Raw genomic sequence first — 23348 nt, forward strand, 5'->3', positions numbered from 1 at the left:
TGTTTTTCTAGGAATTATTAGAGATTCAACCTGTAAATACATCCCACAATGGCAGGGCTATCGGTGCTATGGGATGGAATATGCAATGATGGTTATTGAAAGCCTGGATTCTGACACAGAAACTCGAAGACTCTCACCAGTGGCTGTAGTGAGCAATGGTTATGTTGATCTCATTAATGGTAGGTATTCAGTGTAAACAAATTAGAGTTACTCAAACATTTGCTATTTATTACATGCATGGAGACATCACATATAAAACTAGCAAACATCAGGATTGCTTTACTTTCTGTTTGTAAGAAAAGATACGTGTGCAGGAGAGATGCTTGACACCTAAACAGTTTCCCATATTAGAAAGCAAGGACAGTTATTGCAAATTGACCATCAGAAGAAGAGGAAAGTTATTCCTTGAGTGATCTTCATACCTGTATTAATAAGGTGGCATAAATATTTGAAGGAAAAATTGGCCTGTTTCCAAAAAGACATTTTGCCTTACATAAATTAAAAAACAGACAGTGTGAAAAAACAACAACAACAACAGATAATGTGTTATTTGGAATACTTGAGAACAGGTATTTCCAGCCCACTTGTTTTTCATTTTCGTGAATCTTTATAAGGCTTAATCTTGAAACAATGTGTTTTGGGTTTTTTTTTTTCTTTTCTTAATTCCTTTGACTGTCAAGAATATCTTGACAAGCTCCAGAGTTTAGGCTCCTTACATTCTGGTCGTGGGTGGCTCTAGTACAGAGGGACGGCAGTGGCCTCCATAAGAATTCAGATCAACTCAGAAGTCCAGGACTTTTTGAATACCTAAGATGAACTTCTAACATCTGCAGAAAACAGAGGGCAGAAACTCATTGTATTACCCTGAAATAGTCAGAGGCCCAAAGATTAGTCCCTAAGAAGGCTTAAGAGTCTTTTAAGTGCCGAAGGGGCCTGTAACCTGCCTGAGAAAGATTTCTGTGCCCTGGCAGTGTCAAAACATGTACTGAAATACCCCACGATTCAACAAAGTGGCCAGTACGCCACAAAAATACTCATTTTTTAAAATGAGTCGAAGAGAATACAATGAGCTAAATCAGGGGTGTCCCAAAGTTACATGATTTCAAGTCTTTCCCCACTTCTGTGGCATCAACAATTTGCCTGGTTTCTCTGGCCTGCAATCAACCCAGTTACAAGTGTTGCCTTTAAATCTTACAAAGCAGAGAGCTTGTGGGAAGAATTTTAGACCAGTCAGTGAATAATGGAGATGTTTTCTAATTACTCTTTTTAAATGGTGGAGAAAGATTTTATTCTATTTATTTTTACATTTTTCTTTTCTGAAAGACAATACAAGCTTTCTACTTACAATAGTGACATGACATTTCTCTTAAAAATAAATTTAAATTTTCATTAAAAAAATTTTTTTTAATGTCAATTTATTTTTGAGTGGGGGAGGGGCCGAGAGAGAGGAAGACACAGAATCTGAAACAGGTTCCAAGCTCCAAGCTGACAGCACAGATGCATCACATAATGTGGGGCTCGAACCCATAAACCGTGAGATCATGATCTGGGCTGAAGTAGGACGCATAACCGACTGAGCCACCTAGACACCCCAAAAATAAATTTAAATTTTTGAAAGTGACTGTCAATTTGAAGAAGTCTTAATTGATAGTAACATTGCAAAAATTATGATGATATTGAAAGAATCACGGAATCATGAGATACACTACATTAGACTGGAAAAAAAATTTCCAAAGATAAAAGTTACTGGATACCACTAAAGTTTCCTTTAAAATTTTAATACTCAATTTCATCTATTTTTAAAATATGGCTTTTGCTACTCTAAATTTTTCATTTAATACATAGAAATTTCTTTCTGTTCGTTTTCAAAACCCACAAAGAAGGTTTGTTTAAAAGTAGAATTTATATTTTGGATGCTAAGAGAAAGTTCATATTCTACATGAGATTCAGAAGTTTATACTGATTCAAAATTTGATTGAAGTTCAGTTATAAATATTGATTAGAATTCCAAGTAAGCCAGGAAATTGAGCAAAGCTATTGAATAAATACATCAAGAAAATTTATCATTCCGTATCTCACTCAACGTTTTATAACCCAGCTGAAGTGAAATAGTTTGCTACAAAGGTCATATTATGCCTGTTCTGGAAATGTCTGGATTCCACTGTCTTTTGGCTTTCTAGAAGGATTATTGAAGTATTATTTCTCAGATCATTAATGATGTTGACCCCCCAGTGGTGCTTATAATCCCAGTCTTTAATAAAAAATGTATTAAAATAACAATGCAGGAAGATTAAAGACTTCATAAAAAACATACTTAAGAGTGTGTCAAATGCACAAATTAACTGATGAAGATGAGTGACTGAAGGAAAAAGTTAATGAATCCATGGGTTAGCCGTGTTTCCAGGTACGAGCTCTGTTTTTAACAAATTAATGGTTAACAGCATATTTCTCACTAAAGAGGCTCCCCACCTGAATTCACATTTAATAAGTAGGAGAAAAGATCAAGCACTTTCTTACCATGTGGCCTTGGCTTTAATATGATTATTAAAGTAGAGATTCATAGAAACCTGTTTCCTTCAAAGACCTTCTAGTGCAAACTCAACACACCAACTTCCCTTTTTTCACCCTGTGCAGTATAAAAGTATGGGTAGTAGGGAGAAGTGGCTTCCCTGCCTTCCTTTTTTTTTTTTTTTTTTTTTTAATTTTAATGTTTATTTTTGAGAGAGAGAGAGAGAGACAGAGCATGAGCAGGGGAGGGGCAGAGAGAAAGGGAGACACAGAATCTGAAGCAGGCTTCAGGCTCTGAGCTGTCATCATGAGATCCATGAGAGTGTGACCTGAGCTGAAGTCAGAGGCTTAACTGACTGAGCCACCCAGGCGCCCCTCTTGTCTTCCTTTTTTTAAGCTAAGGTTTGAGAAATGGCTTAGATCGCTGGATAGATGGGTAGATGGATAATGGATGTAAATGCTGAACCTGACCACTGCAATTTGTTTTTAATACAATTAGTCTTCAGACTTTGCACTAAATATATTCATAATATGGAACATGAACGTTTACTTATGTGGCTTTAGGCCCACAGGATCATGGCTGGTGTGCCGGATACACATGCCAGAGAAGACTGTCCCTGTTTCATAGCATTGTGGCTCTGAACAAATCTTATGAAGTTTACTTCACTGGCACCAGTCCTCAGAATCTTCGACTGATGTTGCTTAATGTTGACCATAAAAAGGTAACACGAGATAGAAATAATTTCTTGAGTTATTGGTGTTGCTTATTGACATACATTTCTATGTGCTAAGGACTTTCTATCCTCCCCTGTTCTCTTGAACATTGTCAGCCCTACAGCTCATTTTCAAGGGTCATCAGCGTACTACTAAAAGTCCTGTCAGTCCAGAAGGTTTCATCAGCCTGAGAGCATAGATGCATACCAAACACCCTTCCCCCATATACACTTGATTCTCTGCTCTACGTCTGAGGCATGACAGTGAGGCCTACGATTTGTGTGATGGGCAAGCAAACCTGAAATTTCACATAAAAATAGTGCACATCCAGAATTGGTCACTGGAATTATATATTTATTTTTCCAGGCTGCTATTTATATATTTCAGAAATACACCTTTGGAATTTACCTGAGAGATCACAGCATGTTGTTTTAAATATCTTCAATCATATCAAATCTTGGCTATAAACTGAATTCAGGTGGGATGATTACATTTATATATATATACCGTGTCAGTGGAAAAGAGTATGAGGTTAAGCAATAGTCTCATAGTTGAGATTTTCTTTTCTCAGAGTATAAGACTCGAACATCCCAAAGTATTAGGAATGTGAAGAAGGGATGTGGATAAGATAAAGCAGAGGAGTAACAAAGAGAGACACCTGCCTCTTCTCAGATGATACCAACCTCATCCTTTCAGTTGCTGGAGATAAAACCTTGGACCCATTCTTGATTCCTCTCTTTGGGTCATATTCCTCATGCAGTCCATCTGCAAGTCCTGTTGAGTCTCCCTTCAAAATATCCAGAATCTGTGACCACTTCTCACCACCATCACTGCTACCACCCACTTTGAGCCACCATTATTTCTTCCCTGGATTAAGGCAGTTGGCTCCCCACGCCTGCTGCTGCTCTGTCTCTGCCTGCTCTAGTGTCTGTACTCACCTCAGCAGCCACAGAGGTACCTCCAAAATATAAGTCAGACCAGGTCACTCCTTGCCCCAAGCCCTGCAATAATTTCCCCATTGGGCTTTGTACAAGAGCCAGAGTCCTCTGACTTCTCCTCCAGCCACACTGGACTCCTAGGTGTTCCTGCTACCTACCACCACCTGGGCCTGTGTTCCAGATGTTGAGTCTGCCTGGAACATTCTACCCCAGGTGGCTAACTTCCCCTCTCTACAGACCCCCTCCAATCCCCCAATGGGCCTAGCCTGTTCACCCCTCCCCAGCTGGCTCTCCCAATTATCCATACTCTGATCTCCCTTTCCTTTTCCCATAGCACTTACTGCCTTCTAACATGCTTCATATTTTACTTTTTATTATTTCTACTGTTTATTTGTCTCTCTCCTCACACTAGAATGTAAGCTCAAAGAGGGCAGGGACTTTTGACAGCTCCTAGAATAGGGCCTGGCTTAGAAAGGCATTCAAGTTTTGAATGAAAGAGAGTATTTTTAATTTTAAAAGTAACTGCAAAGTAATGTGACTGTTAATGTTCTGAGATGTTGAAGATAATTTCAAAAGAAGATTCCCAAACTATGTATAGCTTATTATATTCCTTATTAATTTCTCCCTGCCCTTGTGAAAGCTAGTCTCCTTACTTTATGATTACATCTGATATTATGAGATGTGAAGAATATAAACATGGAAAATGAACAAAATTGAATCAGAGAGTATAGTTATGTTGACTAATTTTTTAGTCTTACTACCAAATTTGTCTCAGAGGTAAGCATTTTTTTTCAACGTTAACTAAATTTGTTTGGTTGCATTATAGAGCACTGCTAAATTCCCTATTTCACCCTGCCCCTGAAGCTCAAAGCCTATTTTGAACTTTTTTACCTTTGAAAGGAAATGTTTCTTTTAGAGATACTCCTTTAGTAATTCTTTCTTACATTATACTTTTCTACTGAGAATCATCAATTAAGAGTTAAGCTATAATGTCAGTATGAATGGTTGAATATAAGACCATTTACAAATTTTAACTCAGTATTTATCAATTCATAAAACTTAGTTTTAGTATTTTACAGAAGATATATATAGTTGAAGGACATTTTAAGTGCTAAATTCTAAATATTGTTTCCTTGTTTTCTTAAGAAATAAAAATGTTGTTTATTTTTAACAGGCTGTCATGGTAGGAATTTTTTTTCACACACTTCAGCGTTTGGATGTCTATGTGAACAATACATTGGTTTGCCCCCAAAATACAATATGGAACCCTAAAAAGAAACACTGTGAACTTAAAAGACATCTGCACACAGGTATTTCCTCAGAAAAATATTTAATTATGTATAAAATTCTTTGTAATGTCTCATTATTAATATTTCTAGTTCCTTAGCCATTGACAAATGAAAAGAGAAAATATTTTTTGCCACGGTCCACCAAATTCTAAGATGTATTCATTTATAGCATATGTGTCCTGAAAGATTATTCCTGATGGAACTCTTATCTATCTGTACACATGTGGATTTTGTGTATGAGGCACATTCGTTGGCCCCCCTGAGAACATTTACATTCTACACGTAGTTCAGTTAATCCTATATACAGAAGAGATTTTGCTTAGAATGTTTACCCTATTTCTGCTTTACTTCTATTTCATAGAGGTCAGAGCCAAAATTAATTGGCAGTCACCAGAAATACTGCCAAGAAAGCTAGTATAACATCAACCAAACACCATGAAGTCAATATAATAAACTGGATTTAAATGAAATATAGGGAAAAGGCTAAACGTCCATTTATCAGTATTTTCAAGGCCAGGATTTATATCTTCTCATTGAAGTCTTTTTGTTAAACAAGGTACTTATAAATCCAATACCTTCCATTCCACATGTGCTACTTATCATTTTTAGATGTGCCCCATAATGTTGGTTAACAATTCCTCAAGTGAGTGCTGTAGGTCATAACATCACCTAGACTTCAGAGTATGAATGGATAACCCATATCTATTACTGTCTATGGAGCAAGTCCTATTTCTACTAATAGTCTGAATAGCTAATGTTTCCAGAAATGTTCCTGTGTGCCAGGCACTGTTATAAGTGCTTTGTATATAATACCTCATTGTTAAATATTCTAATAATAATCCTGTGAGGTAGGCAGAGATGAGTAAACTGAGACAACAGGAGGTGTCTTTGCCACAGTCTCTGTCATAGCTCTGGCTGCCATAACAAAATGCCACGAACTGGGTGGCTTAAAGACAAATTCATTTTCTCTGAAGGCTGCAAGTATGAGGTCAGGGTGCCAGGAGGGTTAGGTTCTGGTGAAAGCTCTCCTTCTGGCTTGCAGATGGCTGCCTACTCACTGTATCTTCACAGCAACAGCTGTGGGATCTCCTCTTATGAGGGCACTAATCCATCATGAAGTCTCCACCCTCATCTAAAACTAATTACCCCATCTCCAAATTCCCTTACACTAGGGGTTAGGGCTCTAACATGTGAATCGGGGCAGGGGGCACAGTTCAGTCCATGGTAATATCAGAGATGGTGAGGGCAGAGCAAGGACTTGAACACAGAGAGTCTAGCTCTAGAAGCCATACACTTAACCATTAGGCCATATTGCCTCCTTGTAAGCTAAAAGAGTCTGTGTTATCACTTTCTATATGTAAACAGCTACTCATATTTGCAGCTTCATTTCATTATTTTTAACTCTTTTGAAAAACAACACTTTGGGTACCAAGTACTCTATCATTCAAGTTGGGGAAATAGAAATGATCTCAACAAGGACTATTTAATATAGGGAATTGATTATACAGGTGTTGAAGGGCTGAAAAACAGTATTACCACTGCCTTCTTACAAGATTTTTTTTCTGATATAGCATTGTTTATAAATGAACATTTTTCCTTTGGCACTTAGAATGCAAAATAATTTCCCTGTATTATGAATCTATACATATTGTTTTAGATTACCCAAAATGTTTCATTATGTATGTCTCTGCTTCCTTCCATTCCTGTGAAGACATGAGGAAGTTACCTGAGATAAATGGTGTATGCACCTCTAAATGTAGTTTGAGAGAAGTTTCAATTTATAATATAAAAGCATATTCTTCAGATTCATAGAATGTTTAAACCAAATTGCATCTAGAACTTACACTAGTAGCTCTGAAAGAGATACATAGTGATAATGAAGTGGCTTCTTAATACCAACTGCTATGAATGTCTATTACATTCATAAGAAATATCTTCTTCTTTCTAAAACTTTAATTTATTTTTTTATTAAGCCTCACTATGAATGTGGTAAGAAGCTACATGTCTCATTCTAGTACTATTATATAATTCCTTTGGGCTCTGTTAGAGGATTTATTAGCTTAGACAGTTTTGACACTCTGCCATAAATATATGTGTATGTATATATATATATATATACACACACATATACATAAACACATATGTATATGTGTATATATATATATATACACACACATATACATAAACACATATGTATATGTGTGTGTGTGTGTATATATATATATATATATATATATATATATATTCACTCATTTTATATATATATAAAAATCTCAGTCACTTTTCCAAAAGTCATTTCCGAAGTAGAATTTGTTTTGCATTAAGCAAAGATTTTTCAGGCTGAAATGTAAACCTGTTTCATTGGTATAAAATCCTTCTGAGATATTTTTGTATATACTTCATTTGTATTATATACTTTTCTCCTTAGTAAAAATAGAAGCACTGAGTTGTAAAAGCTCCTTAAGAGTTGATATATAGCACTGCATAAACTAGATAGCTATTAAAGTTAAATTTACATTTTTAAATTACCAAATGCCTTCGGTAAAGCCTTTAAAATTCTGAACATGTAAATAGTGTTCCAGGTACAATACAGGCTCTTGGGTTCATAATTGAATTTTATTTCTCAATTATACTGTATCTATGGCTAATTGTTTTTAAAATAAATTTAATGTATAATGATGATTAACGGTATTGTTTAAAGTGTTGACTTTAACTTTGCATGTCAGTTCTAGAAGTGTTTTTTTAAAGGTGTTACTGTTTTTAATATGCATACTTTCCTATGGAAGAATAATGTTGAACTTTTTCAGAATTTCCTAAATTTAACAAATATTAAATACTACTAAATACATGGTTATTATGATAATATAAAGATTTTTACTGTGCTGTTTTGGCTTTTTTCCTTCATAGAGCAATTCCTTCCTAACCTGAATTCCACTGTCCTTGGTGAAAACTACTTTGATAGAACCTACCAGATGCTTTACCTTTTGGTTAAAGGAACTATACCGGTTGAAATCCACACCACCGCGGTCATATTTGTTTCTTTCCAATTGCCTGCTGTTACAGAAGATGACTTCTATAGCTCTCATAACCTGGTTAGAAATCTTGCCTTGTTCCTAAAGATACCAAGTGACAAAATCCGCATCAGCAAAATAATACAAGGGAAGAGTCTGCGGAGGAAGAGATCCACGGGACTCACAGTTGAATTGGAGATTGGAGATGCTCCTCCTCAGTTCATAAACAATGATACCACAGGTATGAAGAGTAGGTGTTTGAGAGAGAAGAATGTAATAGTATTATAGACCCACGATGACCCTACCAGGGCCTGGTAAACCTGCCCTCAGGAAATCCCACCAACCCCACATCCTGAACCCTGTAAGGGCCTAGAGACCCTTTTCCTACTCTACCCCTGTAATCCCAAACTGTTTTGGAATTATGAAGGAACTATAGCCTCTATTTTGTTATTGTAGCAATTAGTAAATTCAACAAAAGGATTTGAGCTAACACAGAAGATTTGAGAGGTGACATAAGGAAGTGACTTTATAGCTGAGAGATTAAGCATAAAAAGAATCAGTCTATGAAAAGAGAAAGGTAAGAATGTTCAAGTGTAAGGAAATGGCAAACCAAAAGAAGCTCTCCTCTTCATAAGCTGAAAGGACTGTGGATGTTTCCTTAAGGAGAAGAGTAGATCTTTGGAGATGCTGAGCGGTAGTAAAGTCACAGATTTACCCTAGCAAATGCAAAGGTGCGAGAATATGTCTGTCTTTAATTCCTGTGACTGATCCAATCAGTGTCCCTAGCCGTCACCCTTTTCCCTGTCCCTTACTCTCCATACCCCCATTTTCTAGGTATCAGATGAAAATCAGCTCAGCTGTCATATCAGAGGTATCTTTGCTGCTTTAAATTATGTCCTTAGAGTGACTCAGTTTGGGCATTTGGGTAAATGTTCAACCCTTCAGATTTTTTCCTTTCTATCTGTTTAATTTGGTATCTGAATACGGACTTTCCTGTCTTCAGACCCCCATGTGGCCTCTTGCTTTCATAGTCGCTGCTATAGGGTAGGTGGTCGCAAGCCTCTCTTGAGGTGCAACTGTACCGTCCTGGCCTCTTGGCATGCTTCTCCGGCATGTATCCCCAACCATGCCATTGCCTCCAGTAATCAAGCACAAGTCTCAACTAGGCACACTCATCTCCAAAAAGATGAGATGTAGATCCCTGTCAGAGGAAGATTAGCATTGAGCTAATGAAGCTTAAGCTTCCAGGCCTTTCACTTGTACAAGTCATGGGAGGGACTTGAACTTTTAAGACTCTGGGAGAAGGGTCCATTTAATAATGTGGTCTAATCATTGTTATTATAAAAGTTGCAAAAGTAAGCACTTTCCTTATTCCTTTTCTTAAAGAGAACCTCCAAACTATATAAATTTTAGACCCAGAAAATCTGGATCTATCTGATCTCTGTCCAGCATCTTTTTCATACACACCTGGACTCTATCATGTATAAACCTGGGTACTGGGTAAAGTTCTCACCTTCTGTCTCTAGGGGACATGACTCACGGCTCAAGGAAAGCCCTACAACTTGGCAAAGAGGAATTTCACAGCAAAATATTGGGAAGTGGCAAGAAAGATGTGCACGTAGTAAAACTCCTGGCTCTCCATGTCCTTCACATAGTGTCAGGATATCCAGGAATTCCCAGGTGTCTAGAAAGGGGTCCCTCAAGGGATCCCTACAGAGGGGACCTCTCGACAGACAGATTGGTCAGGAATAAAAGCTCTTCAGGTTAAGGACTTTGGTTTCTTAAGGTGGCAGTTAGCAGAAATGGGTGCCTTCATGTGTCAAGCAGCCAGAGAAAATGTGTAAACAGTGCAGGCAGGTCGGACCTGCCACGCTGCACCAAAAACCAGCGAGGACGAGTGGTAATAGTAGTCTGTGGATATGAAGCACCTTTGTACTGCTACCCCTGGGTCACATGAGCCCTCATGCCTGGGAAGCCATCTTGGAGGAGAGTATATGGAGGGAATGGGGGGGAAGAAGGAGTCTGAAAGACTGAGCATTTATTCAGAGGGTCTAAGTCAACCAAAAGAGACCTGTTAAACTGACAGGACTGAAATTCCCTAGGACCACGATTTTGAAAGTGTTCTGTGAGATCAGCTGCCTCCTTCTTCGTGAGCACACTGAGCTTCATGGTTCAGCCTTAATGGAAGAAATGCAGTGCTCCTCGTCCTCAAGGCAGGACTCTGGATCTAGAAGGCACTGGATACCTAAGCACGAGGTGTTGTCAAGATTCAGAGTACACCAAAAATATCCTGCATAGAGTTGTTTTTTAAAAGATCACCCTGACTACAGTGTATAGAATGGAGTGGAAGAAGGAGAGAATGGATACAAGAAGCCAGTTTAAAAGTTGTTTTAGTAACCCCCTTCCCCCAATGATGGCTTTGACTACGATTTTGACAGTGGGGACAGGGAGACTGAGAAATTGGTAACTGATTATACGGTATGGGGGAGAAATGAAGTAGAAGAAGGGATCAAGCCAAAGAAGCAGGCTCTGACAAATGAGTATGGTGAATAGAGGTGCCCCTTCTTAGGTAAGGAGCTCTGTGGGGGCAGCAGGTCTACGAGGACCCGCCAAGCTAGACAAAGACAATAGAAACTACCTGTAGTGTTAAAATTAAACTTGAAAATCAAGGTCCAAAGCAAGTAACAATTTGTGGGTAATGTAGTGTTAATTTCAGAATTTACTAGCAGACATTGTATAGATTCGATGATGCTAATTATCCTTACATTAGAATTCTATTTTAAAAAAATGCTATGTGGCAATAAACTTGCATGATAGTGCTTCACTTCTTAACAAAGAAGGACATGGGAACATATTAAATTAAGAAACATATTTCCCACTATGCTGTCATTCATTTTTCTTGTGTCTATTTTATCTACCTTTGGTTTTTCTTTAATTGCAGCTTAAAAACATATTCTCCAGAGTTCTCCATTTTCCTAAGCTCATTCATATGACTTTGTCATGTTGAGCTCATGTGCAGAGAAAAAGCTAAAGCATTCCATAATTTGGATGGAGGAGTGCAAACAAAAACTAAAGTGAAAAACTCTCATAATTCTATATTCTTAGATCCCATATGACATATTACTGTTTCCCCATAGGTCAGATGCAGTTATCTGAACTCCAAAAAATTGTTGGTTCTCTTGGACAAGCTGTAATTTCAGGAAAAACCAGTAGTATCCTTGGATTTAATATTTCTTCCATGTCTATCACCAATCCCATCCCCAGCCCAAGTGACTCTGCCTGGATTAAGGTAAGAAAGGGCAACTAGAAAAATATATCTTAGGTATTTAAAACATTGCTGCTTATTTCTTATTTTAACTCTTTATATTTCAATGCAATAATTTAGAGAGCATGTCTTTCTAATTAACGTTGGCTATTTTTAATGGTATACTAAAATGATAAAGTAGTTGAAAAAGGAGCATATCTTCTAAAAAATTATTTATTGGTATAAAATGGTATAAAATGTGATTTTCTTTGAATATTTATAACAGTGCTTCATGAATTTGATCAGGGGGAAATATTTTAAGAAAATTAATTTCACATATTAAGCATATTTTTACGCTTATTACATATTACACTTGGCTTAAGATGAATTTGCTATTGACTGTAATTTATCATGTGAAAACCACTTCATCACTCATGACCGTTAATTTACAGGTGACTGCCCAACCAGTTGAAAGGTTTGCATTTCCTGTTCATCATGTGGCCTTTGTGTCCTCGCTCTCAGTGATCACTCAGCCCATGGCAGCACAGCCAGGACAGCCATTTTCTCAGCAACCTGCAGTAAAGGCAGTAGATTCAGATGTAAGTTATAACCCAGAGCTTTAACTGAGTGAAGGAATTAAGCTATAAATTCTGGAAGGTGAGCCAACTTCTGTAATCCTGGTATGCTGGCAACCTGAGGATTTCACTACCCCTTGAAAACTGGACTAAAACCTGTGGATATCATATTTTACTGTTTTAAAAATGTTCCTTTTCAATGAACTTGTTCCACTGCCCACCCATATTTGTGAACTCCTTGTACAGGAGAAGCTTCTACAGATTTCAAATTTGTATTGAGGCATTTTAAATAATATAGTTTTGCATATCTTAAAAAAAAAGCATGGGAACAGGACAATTATAATTCTCTATTACTTTTTTCTTTAGGGTGATTGTGTATCAGTTGGGATTACTTCACTGACTTTGAAGGCCATACTAAAGGACTCCAATAATAACCACATCACTGGTCTTAGTGGAAATACGACAATTCCATTCAGCAGCTGCTGGGCCAACTACACAGACCTTACTCTTCTTAGAACAGGTGAGTGTGCTATTTTGGATCTTCACATATACATCCACAAATAGGGATAATTGAACAAAGCATTCTATAATACTCTGATCAATAAATTATAGAAATTGGAACACTATACCTGCCTTGTTTCAGAGAACATTTCAGATAACATCTAGCTTACAAAAGTATCCAAAACAAAATAGAAATTAAAATAGGTAATTAAGGAAATTAAACAGATAATCTGAGGCTGTGCATCAAAATTATATCATGATTCATATTTTTATCCATTTGTTGATTTTTCTAAATTTTCACTATGCATTACATTTATAATAAAAACAAGCAATACATAGATTTTCAAATTGAAGAAAAGGGAGGATAAGATAGGCTAATATAACTTTAATGCCCCATGCAGGGGTTCAGAGTTGGACTGAAAAGTGAGTTCTAAGCTTTCTGAAAGCCATTACAAAGGAGAAAACATAAGCATTATGATTCCACAGTGCCCATCAGGAAAAACCAGTAAACAAACCAGTTGTTGCAGAGAATTATAACTTGCTCTGAGATCAGAACAAATGTGTCCTATGAATTTTCATAAAGTATACCAAATGAATCTGTATGAAGTGATATCTTCAATATTACAATAAATAGTTATAACTTCCACTGTGATGTTTCTTATATTATCGTTATACGGGTTGATGGCATAACTCCAACTGGTAAAAGCCTTCCTACTGAGGCCAAAACAGATTGTAGACTATCTACTGGTGATAGATTGTAGAGTATCTAAAAAAGAGAAATAGATAAATTACTTATACTTGAGACAGGCTTCTGTTAATCTGTTTACCATTAGTCTGGGCCATTTAAGAACTTTATAGGCCCTAACTTCTGAAAAGTTATATTGGTACTCCCCACTTCTTACCACTGTTCTCTCACACATATATACATACTAAAGGTGAGAATAAAGGTAAAAAGTGAAGAGTAAAATAAGTAAAAGAAATTCCAATAATAGTCTGATTCTTTTCATATCAACCAAATATCAAAGACAAAAATCATTGCCCCTAATATCTTTTTTCTTATTTTTTTACTTCTTCTTGCTTTGATGGTACCCTAAACCAGACAAGCTTGGTCTGCCTACTAGGCAGCAGTATCTCAACCCAGTGTTCGATGGGACTCAAATGAAAATGAGTTGTGATCCTAGACAGGTACCTAGAATGCCCTATACACTTGCTGGTTAAGGGCAGAGCCTAAGTCTTTCTGAGTCAGTGTAAATGGTAGTAGAACTGGGATGCTCTTCTGGGAAGTGAGGCACTTAACAAGAACCCAGGTGAAGAGAAGGTTGCCCACTGCCTCATGAAGGTGGACCCAAATGGTACCCAGTGGCAAAAACCCAACCTGGATGCTATGTTCTTCAAAGTGCCACTTCCAAATAGCAATGTTCCAAAATAACCAGTATCACTGGAATGCTGAAACAATAATATAAGTTTTGGTGTTCTATTGTGATAACAAAATATCATTCCCCTTTTATACACTAAATTTTCCTTCCTAGTGCAAAGCTTCCCTCGAAGTATTTATCTGACTGCTATGGAGAACAGCCATTGCTTCTAATCTCTTTCCTGCTTGCTTACCTGCTGTCCTACTTTCTTACTTTCATCAAGTGTACGGTCTCAGTTCTCTGGTTGTATATAGTAAGGAACACCAACGACAGTCATCTCTTCATTATCTTTAGATCAGTTATCTAGTTTGTAGATTAACCACTATAAAATTGTAATAACAACAAAGCACATGAGAAAAAAATAACAAAGCATCGTTTTTGTAACTCTTTCTGGTAGGCAACCCCCATAGTTACTGGAAGTGGGAAATCCCCTTGCAGATCAGCGGAGAGCCTGACAGTGTGGCCCCACACCCTCTTCTACTTTTAGCTCAATAAGAAGCAAAGCAGGGGCCAAGATAGAGAAGAGGTATGGGTTGTGGTTTCTCACACAGAAAATGGGGATGTGAGAATTAAGTGAGAAAAGGGTGGAAGAAGAATAAAGTAAACAGCTGAATCTGCATCTTTGAGCAATCTGGATAAAAAATAGTATTCCTAGTGGATAACAACATTTGGGACATGTTTACCTGGCAACCTATATGATATAAAGTGCTTGTTTCTGTTCTTATTGCTACATAACATACCAGCCCCAAATCTAATGGCTCAAACAACAACCATTTCACTTGCTCACAACAGCGTGGGCCAGGAATTTGGACAGGGATGGCTTATATCTGCTCAGTGATGTCTGGAGCTTTAGCTGGGATAGCTTGATTGAAATCATATCCCTAAGGTTTTGATTCTGGATTTTAGCTAGGTTCTTCAGTTCTCCTGCAGGGAGTGGCCTCTCCACAAGGCTCTCTTGGGCTTCCTCACAGTATATATAAAACATACTGAAAATACAGTACATTTTAAGAAAAAAATACGCCTGCCACGAAACTTCAGTTTTTTTCAAACTGAAAAAAGGAAAGACTTAAATACGCCATTGTCATGGATTGTAATGGTGGCAGAAAATTCTATAGAACAAGGACCGTCTGTCTTGAAAGTTACAGAATGCACTGGCATTGTTTGTGAAAGCACAATGAGGTCAAGATCTAACTATACTCTGAAAGAAAGGAAAGGAAAGGGAAGGGAAGGGAAGGGAAAGGAAGGGAAGGAGAGGAAAGGAGATGGAAGGGAAGGGAAGGGAAGGGAAGAAAGAAGGAGGGGGAGGGAGGGATGAAGGGACAGAGAGGAAAAGAAAGAAAACAGAAATGATTTTTTTAAAAAAAGATAATAGAAGGAGAGGAATGAAAACTTCAGGGTTGGACAAGAATTGCAAACTCGGTATGGTAGCCATTATTAATGACAGCAGGAGTTGTAGAAGCAATTATGTCAAGGAAAAATATATTGGTTATCTCATGTTCAAAACCGGGGAGATTTAACATATGGATTAAAAAATATTTGGATAAGCTTTTTATGTTCCACACTCTAAAAATATCTAAAAAGTTTCCTTAAGCTTGTCTGCATGGAAGTAAGAAGAAAGGGTCACAATCGTGCAACACAAAAATAGCATCTGACTTAAAGGAAGTGTGAAAAACAGTAAAATTGTTGAATCAAAATGGAGGGCATATGGTTTTTGTTGTACTATTCTTCCAACTCTTCTGTGATTGAAACTTTTCAAAATAAAAAGTTTAGTATTTCGGTATCCACCCCCATCTCCCCCAGCTGAGGCTGAGGCTTCTCTACTGCAGGCCAAGTATCCAGGGATGGAACAGAGGCTCAGTATTTTTACTTCCTTTCCCTACTGTCCCTCATTTTAAGCAGCCTCTCTCTAGTCCTGAGCACTAGGAAGATACCCCTAAGAAGCAAGTACTGATGCTACAGAAAGAAAATCTAGCCAGATTTCCCCTGCCCACAGTTGATGGGCAGTTGGAACTCTGACTCTGAGACCTCCTCTATGCGTGTTTATACTTCAATGAATCTATTTGGCTCAATTTCCAAAAATACTTCATTAGGAATTATACAGTACGTTTAAGTCAATGAAAACTTAACTGGGTCTGTGTGAAAACAAACAAATTATAAAAGGAAGTCAAATTCTATAATGATGTTTCTTCCTAGGAAAAAATTATAAGATTGAATTTATACTGGATGATATTGCCCGGGTGGAATCTGGGACTCTGAGCCTACCAGCACAGTCTATCGCTAGTGGTGTTGGCACCAATGGTGGCAGCAGCAGCAGTGGCAGCAGTGACAGCAGCAGCGGCAAAGCATCGACTGTGGGCACAGCTGCGCAGACAGTGATTGTAGTAATTAGCTGTCTGATGGGAAGAGTGTTGCTCTTGGAAACATTTATGGCCACAGTCTTGATTTTAAACATAAATCTAGGTAAGCATAGTTCAGTTCTTATGTAATGTATGTATATGTCTCCACATACTGAGGTTCCAGTAAATGGTTACTAAACAGAGATCAAGGGCACAACCATTGTGCATGACACCACTGGGAACACAGAGACATGGTCTTGGCCATTGAGAAAGTAATAGCTTCAGTGGTGGAGATAAAGACAACCTTACAGGAAATGTTATTCACATTACATGACAGCATATGGGAATGTGGGGAATGAGAAGATAATGGTGGGCTCTCTTTCAGTTACAAGGGGCAGAAGCTCAGCTTGAATTGGTTTAGGCAGTAAAATGAACTCACTTAACTGAGAAATCCAGTTGTGATTTCTGCTATAACTAGACCTAAGCACTCACATGATGTCATCCAAAAATTATGTCTCTCCATCTCTGGGCTCCATGCTCCTTGATGGTAGTAGATTCACTCTCAGGCAGACTGACCACCCCCAAACCTCATGGCAGGGGTACCACCTGTGTCTTCATGTACGTTCTACCAGCCCGGCAGCTAATGCAGAAAGAGCAAACGTCTTTCTCGACACTTTCAGCAAAATCCCAAAGCAGTATCATTGACCTAGTTTGGGTCACACATCCATTCTTGAGCCAATCACTAGGGCCACCGGGTGCTGTGTACCCCATCCCAGCTAATGCCAAGGTCATTTTTCTCATCTCTCAGGCTGATACTTCTTAGGCTTCTTTCCTTCAAGCTCCACGTCCCTTCAAGTTGCCCTATGTCCATCCATAATGTTACAGATCTGTTCCTCCTTTAAAGTCTTGGGGCTCCACTTACAACTTCTTCTTTTTTATTACTTCTTTCTTGACCTTTTATAATAGCCTCCTGAATTCCTGGCTTCCGAACTCCTCACTTTCAGCCTATCCTCCATATAGCTGTCAGATTTATGTCATGTAGTGATTTGTCATGTCAGATCCTCAAAGATTCCTCACTACATGCAAATTGTAATCAACACCAAAGGTCCTGAAATCAGTTTTGAAGATTTCCTCCTGTGACAAATCATTCCTAGAAAAGATTCTTACCATCCTACGTATTCCCTCCCTTTGGGCTTTCTCTGCTCATGGCATCCTGCCAGGCCTTGCTGAAGATCCAGCTCCTCCACCAGGTTTCCCTTCTTTCTTCCCACTCACTAATACATGTAATTCTCTTCTCCCTTGTTCTCCAGTTATGCTTTGTTTCTACCATTATTATAGCCTTTCCTGTGGTATACTTGTATTAAACTTACACAAATTCAAATCTACCTTCCTTCACTAAATAAACTGTGAGTACTCAGAAGATAAGACCACATACCGTATTTATCATAGGTGCTAAAAATGTGGTTTAGTTGATTTTAAATATTAAAAGGGGGACAAGTCCTGCCTGCCAACATAGGAGGAAATGTTGAGTTGGGGTAATATAGGCAAACAGTAAAAAGCTTAGATTGGCAGGTATTAATCAGTTTGCAGTTGATCTAATAGGGGAATGATGAAGAGTTTCTGACAGATTAATGAGATGAAAGTATCACATAAAGAATACTGATAAGATTTAAGAAGATGAAAACGGTTCTAGAGATTGGTTGCACAGCAGTGTGAACATACCTAACGCTACTTGTCCACTTTAAAAATGGTTAAAATTTGGGGTGCCTGGGTGGCTCAGTTGGTTAAATGCCCGACTTCGGCTCAGGTCATGGCCTCACGGTTTGTGAGTTTGAGCCCCATGTTGGGCTCTGTGCTGACAGCTCAGAGCCTGGAGTCTGCTTTAGATTCTGTGTCTCCCTCTCTTTCTCTGCCCCTCCCTCACTCACTCTCTCTCTCTCTCTCAAAAATAAATAAACATTTAAAAAATTTTTAAATAAATAAAAATGGTTAAATTTTATGTTATATGGATTTCACCCTGATTAAAAATAAAATTTAAAAAATAAGGGTTGATCTATACAGAACCAATACAGATCTCCAAATATCAAAAGATGATAAATATTCTAAGTTTTAAGATACCTAATTAGATTCTTATATTTGAGTAATAATCAAAATCCAAAGAAAGATTTAAGAAGAAATTTGAGATGGGGTAATAATTTAAAAGGATACTGAAGAATTTCAAGCAATAAAAGCCAAGACCAGAATTTAAATTTAAACATAGATAAGGTCAGGATGAAGGGACACATTGAGGCTGGTTCTGGGAGTAGCAGAACAAACTGGAGGCTGGGGTTTCAAGAACAATGATCAAACAGGAATTATCTGTTCTTTCCTCTTAATGGCAGAAATTAATTAGGAGACAGCTGTCAAGGGAGAAGTGTGGTTTGAAGAGACTCAGTCCTGGCCTCTTATAGCTGAATAAGGGTGGGTTTAGAACTAAGGGACAAGAGGGAAATGATCAGCACACAAGTTATTGTATTTTTATGCCAGAATTCTAAAAGAAGCAAAACCAGATGTCCATTTTACAATAGCATGACAGGTACTGCTTGAATTTGTTTCTTCTCAGAAGCATTAAACTATAAGGTATAACTACTGCTTAGTATATCTTTGTGCATTTTGTATTTACTCACTAAATGCATTGTTTTCTAATTATCCTCACTGACTTTCAGCCTGCTTGTTCCCAAAAACTTTGGAATTATATAAAATTCAGAAAATTCTATTTTCAAGTCATTAGTAAATAATATTGTTCCTGGCATTTTCTCCTCCCCCCTCTTCCCCCCCTCCTCTCCCTCCTCCTCCCCCTCCTCCTCCCCCTCCTCCCCCTCCCCTTCCTCCTTCCTCTTTCCTCTTTTGAATGTTTATTTATTTTGAGAGCAAGACAACATGAGCAGAGGAGGGACAGAAAGACACAGAATCCAAAGCAGGCTCCCGGCTCTGAGCTGTCAGCACAGAGCCCAATGCAGAGCTCAAACCCATGAACCTCAAGGTCATGACCTGAGCCAAAGTCAGTCGCTTAACTGACTGAGCCACCCAAGCGCCCCTATTCTTGGCATTTTCTTTAGGACTTTTTTCCTCCGGATAGAAAAATTAATCATCTTCTCCCTTGCTACTAAATAATCGCTCAGTGATCTATCCTTCAATTAAAACATAAAATGATTTAAACACCACTGTCCTAGTCTTGGGCTACTATAACAAAATACCACAGACTAAGTGGCTTTCTCTTGGTTCTGGAGGCTGGAAATTTATTTCTCATGGTTCTGGAGGCTGGAAGTCTGAGATCACGGTGCCAGCATGGTGAGGTGAGGGCCCACTGCTAGGTCACTGATGGCGCCCTCACAGGATAGAAGGGCCTCAGGAGCTCTGGGGGTCTCTTTTATAAGAACACTAATCCCATCATGATGGTTCCACTCTCAGGACTTAAACACCTCCCAAAGGCCCCACATGCAAATACTATCTCATTGGGTGTTAGGTTTTCAATGTAGGAATTTGGGGGTGGGGTGCATTCACACCATACCAACTATTAATGAAATGAAATGCTGGGATTTTTATAACTTTGCATTCTGAATTAACACTTCTATTTGTAAGAAAGTCATGAAGTTCCACTAAATAAAATGACATCTTGAATGTGAAAAATACAAAATATAAGCACCATTATTGTCTCTCCCCAGTTCCACAAAAAGAGTGCATTATTGATTCTAACAATACATGGTCAACTTTGAAATACTAATTTTTTAGTACTGCTTTTGCCCTATTAACCATACCATGAAATATTAGAAATGTTAAATGAATGAAACATATTTTAAACCACACTAGATGTTACTGCTACTTAAAAAAATATTTGTATTGTTTTCACATTTCAGGATGCAACTAAAAGTGTGCTGTTCCGAAGAACAGGCTGAAAACAAAAACACAAGAGCTGCTTTTTACGAGCCATTTTATTGCGCAACAAGAAAAAGCCTATAGCGTTTTCAAGAAAATAAGCGAAAAATATTTTTATAATATATAAAAATGTACTAATTAGCTTTCATGACAAAAATCAAATTTCTTCAAAATATAAGTCTTTTGATTCCTTATATTCATATGTTCTTATTTCATTTAAAAAAAAAAACTTTAAGAAATCTTTGATTTGGAAGCAGATATGCCACCTCCAAGTTGCTATACCTACAAATCATAGAGTCCTTTATGTGTGCAAGAGCTTGTCTAGTTTTGACTTACCCACTTTTAGGTCAGATTGGAAGCATTTTGAATTTGTGTATGTACTGGGGGATCTGACTTCCTTTATCCATTCATGACGCTCTGATTTCCAATGATCTAAACCATTCTAATTTCTTAGGATTTTGGAGAAATGAGATTTGTTTTATACCTTTTTCAGACAAAGTTGCTGATTTTCAGATCTATAGTAATCCTGTAAATTCTAGATTGCCCTGGATTTCTGGGCCTGCCAAACCCTGGCTACCATTCTAAGAGTTTTTGTTGTTGTCTCTGGAGCAAACTTTTGGAAAAAGCCCAAATTATCTCTGCTTACGTTCTTCCCACTCAAAAATGCCTCAGCTATGAGTGTAGCTTCCTACAACCCCATGCTATAGCACAAGAAATACGTATTTTTAAGAGAATAAAATAAGGGAATGCAAAAAAAATCATAATTAATGTAGATAAGTTAACCAAAAGCTCTCATACTATGAAAATTGTACTTTTTACTCAGAAAATTCTAAAGGAAATGCTTAATTTTGAGGAAGAACTATCAATAAAGGCATTGTAGCTATGTCCAGAGCAAGAAAAGCTGATACTCAGAAAAGTTACCTTCCAGCAAGTAACAACACTAAGGAAGCATTGGGAACAGCTGCGAACATTCAACAAATTTCAGACCTTTCTCTTCTGTCTGCCATTTCCTAGTATATTCACCCCACATCATTGTTAATCTTGGTTAAGAAAAATAGTAAACATTTACCAGGTAACAAATCCAAATATCTTTGTATAAATCTGGCATTTTGTTCAGTCAAACTGAACAAATCTATTTAATCAAATCTATCTATCTAGTCAAATCTATTTAGCATTTACTAGATACGAGACATTCTAGTGAGAAGACTACAGGGAATAAGATGCTGTCTCTACTTTCTACCAGCTCACAAAGTAGTTGGGGAAATAGTCCTGGAAAAAGGTAACACTGATGCAGTACAGTATGTGAGGACCACAGCTCAAGGGTGATGCCTGAGATGAGTGTTGAGGAATAAAGCATGAGATGAACCAAGGAAGGAAGAGAGTCCTGGCAGAGGTGTGGTGGCAAGAACGAAGGCTGAACACCAGTAGATGGTGAGTTCCTTGAAGGCAGGGCACTCCTTATGCAGCATGTCTTCCTGCCGTGTAACAAAACATCCAGCACTAGTAGATCCTGATTCGCTGTTTAGTGGACAAATGAAGCATGGAATGTGGGGAAATCAGCAAGCGGTCTGATGTTACTGGAACACCAATCTGACATAAGGAACGGCACCAAGCAAGGCTGGAAGGAGAGACAACAGTCTTCTGTGCCATGCCATCAGAGGAGCTTGGATTTATTTTGTAGGTCCTAGGGATGCAGTTTTAACTAGGTATTAAAATAGAAGTTTTGGCTAGGACACATTTTAAAGGGGGGGGGGGGTGTACCAAACAAAGATGTACAACCTTTTTAAGTAGGTAGCCCAGAAGAGTAGATTGGAGGATTTTTGGAGAGCAGTTTTTTGGAAATAGCTATGCTGAGAGACCCTTTGCAAAGGGGAAGGATTGGATGTACTAGCTTGCAATGCCAAAGCAAGAGACAAGGATTTTAATTAGGCTTATGGAAGCTCAGAGGTTTGAGGCACGCAATGGATTGGTGTCGGACTCATTGCTGTTAAGAATCCTAGACAAAAAGGTTTTAAATAGCCTTCATTCATAAGCTGGCCACCTTTTAAAAAAAATGTTTCTTTGAACAATGCTGTCTTAGAAATTCATTTTTAATTTTTTAGAAATACTTTTTAATGTTAGAAGTGGCTATTTACTGGTATATTAGGATTGTTCTATCCACGATGTGAAAAATTCATAAAAATAAATATAATGCTTCCACTTTGCTCAATGTAAGAAACAGGATAAGTTAATAAGAAAGAAAAAAAAAAGAATGTCTTCCTATATTTCTGATAAGTAAAACATTTATGTCTTGTACTACTGTTTCTACTCTTTTCTAAGCTCTATCACTTTTGATCATTGCAGTGACTCCCAGACGGTGCATCTACTACTACCACTGCGGTGCCTGAGTGGCTCAGTCGGTTGTGCGTCCGACTTTGGCTCAGGACATAATCTCATGGGGTCAAAGCCCCTCATGGGGCTCTATAATGACAGCTCAGAGCCTGGAGCCTGCTTCCGATTCTGTGTCTCCCTCTCTCTCTGCCCCTCCCCCACTCAGGCTCGGTCTCTCTCTCAATAAATATTAAAAAAATTAGAATACTACTAACAATAACAATAAATAAAGATTCACCACATGCTTACTATGTGTCAGACATATGCTGAGTGTTCTATGTGGACTCTTTCCTTACAATAACCCTGTGAAGTCATTGTCCCCTTTTCCAGATGAGGACACTGTTGAAACCTAAAAAGATTTACTAAAATGCCCCAGTTCACAGAGCTTCCAATGGTAAAGCTAGGATTCGATCTACCTCCAGAACCAAGTGGCAACATTTCACTGCTTCTCACTTTTCTTCAAGCACTGGAAAGTGTTTCATTCTGAAGAAGTTTTTCATAAAACGTATTTATGTCTAAGACACAAATTCTA

The 23348-nt window shown here is 37.9% G+C and overlaps 1 protein-coding gene across 3 annotated transcripts in view; it reads left to right on the forward strand.

Moving 5' to 3' along the window:
* PKHD1L1 (PKHD1 like 1) overlaps positions 1 to 20640 on the forward strand; it is a 157735-nt gene extending 137095 nt beyond the window's left edge. For 2 of the 3 annotated variants that reach the window (XM_019467844.2, XM_019467845.2), the window contains exons 70-78: positions 12 to 179; positions 3073 to 3230; positions 5335 to 5470; positions 8357 to 8701; positions 11598 to 11749; positions 12157 to 12303; positions 12646 to 12799; positions 16389 to 16655; positions 20428 to 20640. In XM_019467844.2, coding sequence (XP_019323389.2) covers positions 12 to 179; positions 3073 to 3230; positions 5335 to 5470; positions 8357 to 8701; positions 11598 to 11749; positions 12157 to 12303; positions 12646 to 12799; positions 16389 to 16655; positions 20428 to 20438 — 1538 coding nt within the window. In that variant the 3' untranslated portion in view covers positions 20439 to 20640. The remainder of the gene's footprint in view (positions 1 to 11; positions 180 to 3072; positions 3231 to 5334; positions 5471 to 8356; positions 8702 to 11597; positions 11750 to 12156; positions 12304 to 12645; positions 12800 to 16388; positions 16656 to 20427) is intronic. The other variant, XM_053896133.1, reaches the window with a different exon arrangement.
* Positions 20641 to 23348: the final 2708 nt, after the last annotated feature.

This window comes from Panthera pardus, unplaced genomic scaffold (genome assembly GCF_024362965.1).
Source record: "Panthera pardus isolate Hobbes unplaced genomic scaffold, ASM2436296v1 HiC_scaffold_7, whole genome shotgun sequence".
Taxonomy (NCBI): domain Eukaryota; kingdom Metazoa; phylum Chordata; class Mammalia; order Carnivora; family Felidae; genus Panthera; species Panthera pardus.